Source organism: Antechinus flavipes, unplaced genomic scaffold (genome assembly GCF_016432865.1).
Source record: "Antechinus flavipes isolate AdamAnt ecotype Samford, QLD, Australia unplaced genomic scaffold, AdamAnt_v2 unplaced_scaffold144, whole genome shotgun sequence".
NCBI classification, from domain to species: Eukaryota; Metazoa; Chordata; class Mammalia; order Dasyuromorphia; family Dasyuridae; genus Antechinus; species Antechinus flavipes.
In genome coordinates, this window is record NW_026261980.1 from 5,921 (window position 1) to 8,811 (window position 2,891).

A 2,891-nucleotide genomic window follows, 5' to 3' on the forward strand; every position below is an offset into this window, starting at 1 on the left:
CTATTATTTGACAAACTGTTGGCTTGTTTTTCATGATTTTCTTGCAGCACTCTCATTTCTCTTCCCAATTTTTCTTCTACCTCTTTTACTTGATTTTTAAAATTCTTGTTGAGTAGACATTTTATCCAGGACACTGTGGCCTGCTGGACTTTGGTTAATGCTGGGAGTGACTAACGAGCCCAGGGATAGCAAGATGTTGGGAAGCTATGTAGCTTTTCCTGGTACTAAAGAGCTTCTGCCAAACACAAACTTTTTGCTGCACACTCAGAAGCTTATACAAGTTTGTTACATCACACAGCAACTGGCAACTCTCAGGCAGACTAGAAATCTATGTCCCCAGGGTACAGAGACAAGAAGACCATCTCCACATCTAGAGAGCCCCATTCTTTATAACACTGTAGACTAAAAGGCTTCCTACTCACAGAAGTGATGGGATACCTGACTTAAAATGAACTCAGAAATGACCTCTTTATGCAGGCATGAGACACTGAGTAATAATCTCCTTGGCTAAGAGGACAGGATGTTGGAATTTTTACAAACTGCTAACTAATTAGAGTTGATTTAATCTTACAAGAAGATGTTTTGGGCCAGAACCTGAAACAAGGTACTAAGTAGAACTAATTGATACAATGCTTGTGTTTGCACCTTTAGTCATTGGAGTTCACACGTTTGGGAAATTTCAGGGTTTAGTATGAGATATCTAAATTCACAACTCCCTTGAAGCTTTTGGGGCTAGAGAGCACTATGGGAGAAAACCCATAATTCTCTCTCTCTCTCTCTCTCTCTCTCTCTCTCTCTCTCTCTCTCTCTCTCTCTCTCTCTCGTATAAAAGAGACAGACAGAGGCTCTCGGTGAGATTTCAGCTGAACTATGCCAGAAGCCCTGTCTCGGAGGATTGAACTTGGTGCTGGCTCTAGAGGCTGAAGAAAGCAGAGGCAGAAGCAAAGGACAAAGAGGCAAGAGCTCTTGGAACTAAGCAGAGAGATAGGCCTCTAAGCTAACCGGGCTATATTGGAGATAAAAGATCTGAACTTTTATCACCTGGCTGCATTTGGGGTAATTATGGATCTGAACTGATACTAAGGCTGCCTCCAAGAAAACCTCCCCCAGAAACCTTCCTCAAGAAACCTACCCTTCCCCCAGAGAGAACTATTCTACTTATTTTAAAAGAACAAGATCACCACATTTAAAAGATGTTGGAATCTTTACAAACTGCTAACTAATTAGAGTTGATCTAATCTTACAAGAAGATGTTTTGGGCCAGAACCTGAAACAAGGTACTAAGTAGAACTAATTAGTACAATGCTTGTGTTTACACCTTTACTCATCGGAGTTCACAAGTTTGCCAGATTTACAAAGTAAACCTTGTACCTTTGTGAATTCACACCTCCCTTAAAGCTCTTAGGGCCAGAGAGCACCATGGGAGAAAACCCATAATCCCATTCTCTCAGAAGATTCAGATATAAGGCCAGTGAAGAGAGAGCTATTCCAGAATATTTTTCACTTGGCTGGCTGGTCGCAGAAGAGAGTTCAGCTAGATTGGAGAGGAGCACTCTGGTGCAGACACAGCACTTTGGGAGATTTCAGCGGAATTACGCCAGAAGCCCTCTCTCTGAGGCAAGAGATCACCACACCTTCGGATCTTGGTTTCAGTGGGGAATCGAAAGAGGAGAGCCTGCCACCACTTCTCTGTCTTTCCTAGTCCTGATTCTGACTGAGTTTGTCCAAGCGACCTCCGGACTTCTTTTCTCCGAACCCGCGCTCCCTTCTACTCCACCGGTGACGACGGCGGCGTTGAGCCATGGCCAAGCGCAGGGAGTTCGACTTGACCGGCGCCAAACAAAACACCGGAGTGTGGCTAGTGAAGGTTCCTAAGTATTTGTCTCAGCAGTGGGCCAAAGCTTCAGGAAGAGGAGAAGTAGGAAAGCTGAGAATTGCAAAGAATCAAGGAAGGACTGAGGTATCTTTTACCTTGAATGAGGAACTTGCAAATATCCATGATATTGGTGGAAAACCTGCTTCTGTTAGTGCTCCCAGAGAACATCCCTTTCTCTTGCAAAGTGTGGGAGGACAGACATTGACAGTCTTTACAGAGAGCTCATCAGAAGGCCAGCCTGAAGAAAATTCTGAGAGTAGTGCTAATGATAAATTTTCATTGGAAGGAATAGTGGTACAACGTGCTGAATGCAGACCTGCTGCCAGTGAAAACTATATGAGATTGAAGAGGTTACAGATAGAAGAATCTTCAAAACCTGTAAGATTATCACAGCAACTGGACAAAGCTGTTACAACAAATTTTAAACCTGTGGCTAATCATCAATACAATATTGAATATGAGAAGAAAAAGAAAGAAGATGGAAAGCGGGCTAGAGCTGATAAGCAACAGGTTTTGGACATGTTGTTTTCAGCTTTTGAAAAACATCAGTATTACAATATTAAGGATTTAGTGGACATCACCAAACAGCCTGTGATATACCTGAAGGAAATCTTGAGAGAAATAGGCATTTACAATGTTAAGGGAACCCACAAAAATACCTGGGAACTGAAGCCAGAGTACAGACATTACCAAGGAGAGGATAAGCGTGATTAGGAAGACCTCATCCATATGCCCACAAGAAGCTGATGATAGGGTGGGCTTGTGACTGTACTAACCAAACCCTGCAGCCCTCCCCAAACTTTAGAAACTTTATTTAAAAAACAAACAAAGAAATGAAGCTGGAGGAATTAAAAAGTACCAGTCACTTTACTCTTTAACAGATCGCTCAAAGTTTTGAGGACGGCTTAGGCTTAGAGGAATTAAAAAGCACCAGTCACTTTACTCTTTAACAATTATCAATTAGTTCTACTTAGTACCTTGTTTCAGGTTCTGGCCCAAAACATCTTCTTGTAAG

At 42.3% G+C, this 2,891-nt stretch overlaps 1 protein-coding gene across 1 annotated transcript; it reads left to right on the plus strand.

Moving 5' to 3' along the window:
* Nucleotides 1-1,801: 1,801 nt before the first annotated feature.
* LOC127543316 (general transcription factor IIF subunit 2-like) lies at nt 1,802-2,605 on the plus strand. The gene has a single exon (XM_051969364.1). It carries the CDS (start codon nt 1,802-1,804, stop codon nt 2,588-2,590), a length of 789 nt encoding a protein of 262 aa, XP_051825324.1. The 3' UTR covers nt 2,591-2,605.
* The last annotated feature ends 286 nt before the right edge of the window (nt 2,606-2,891 follow it).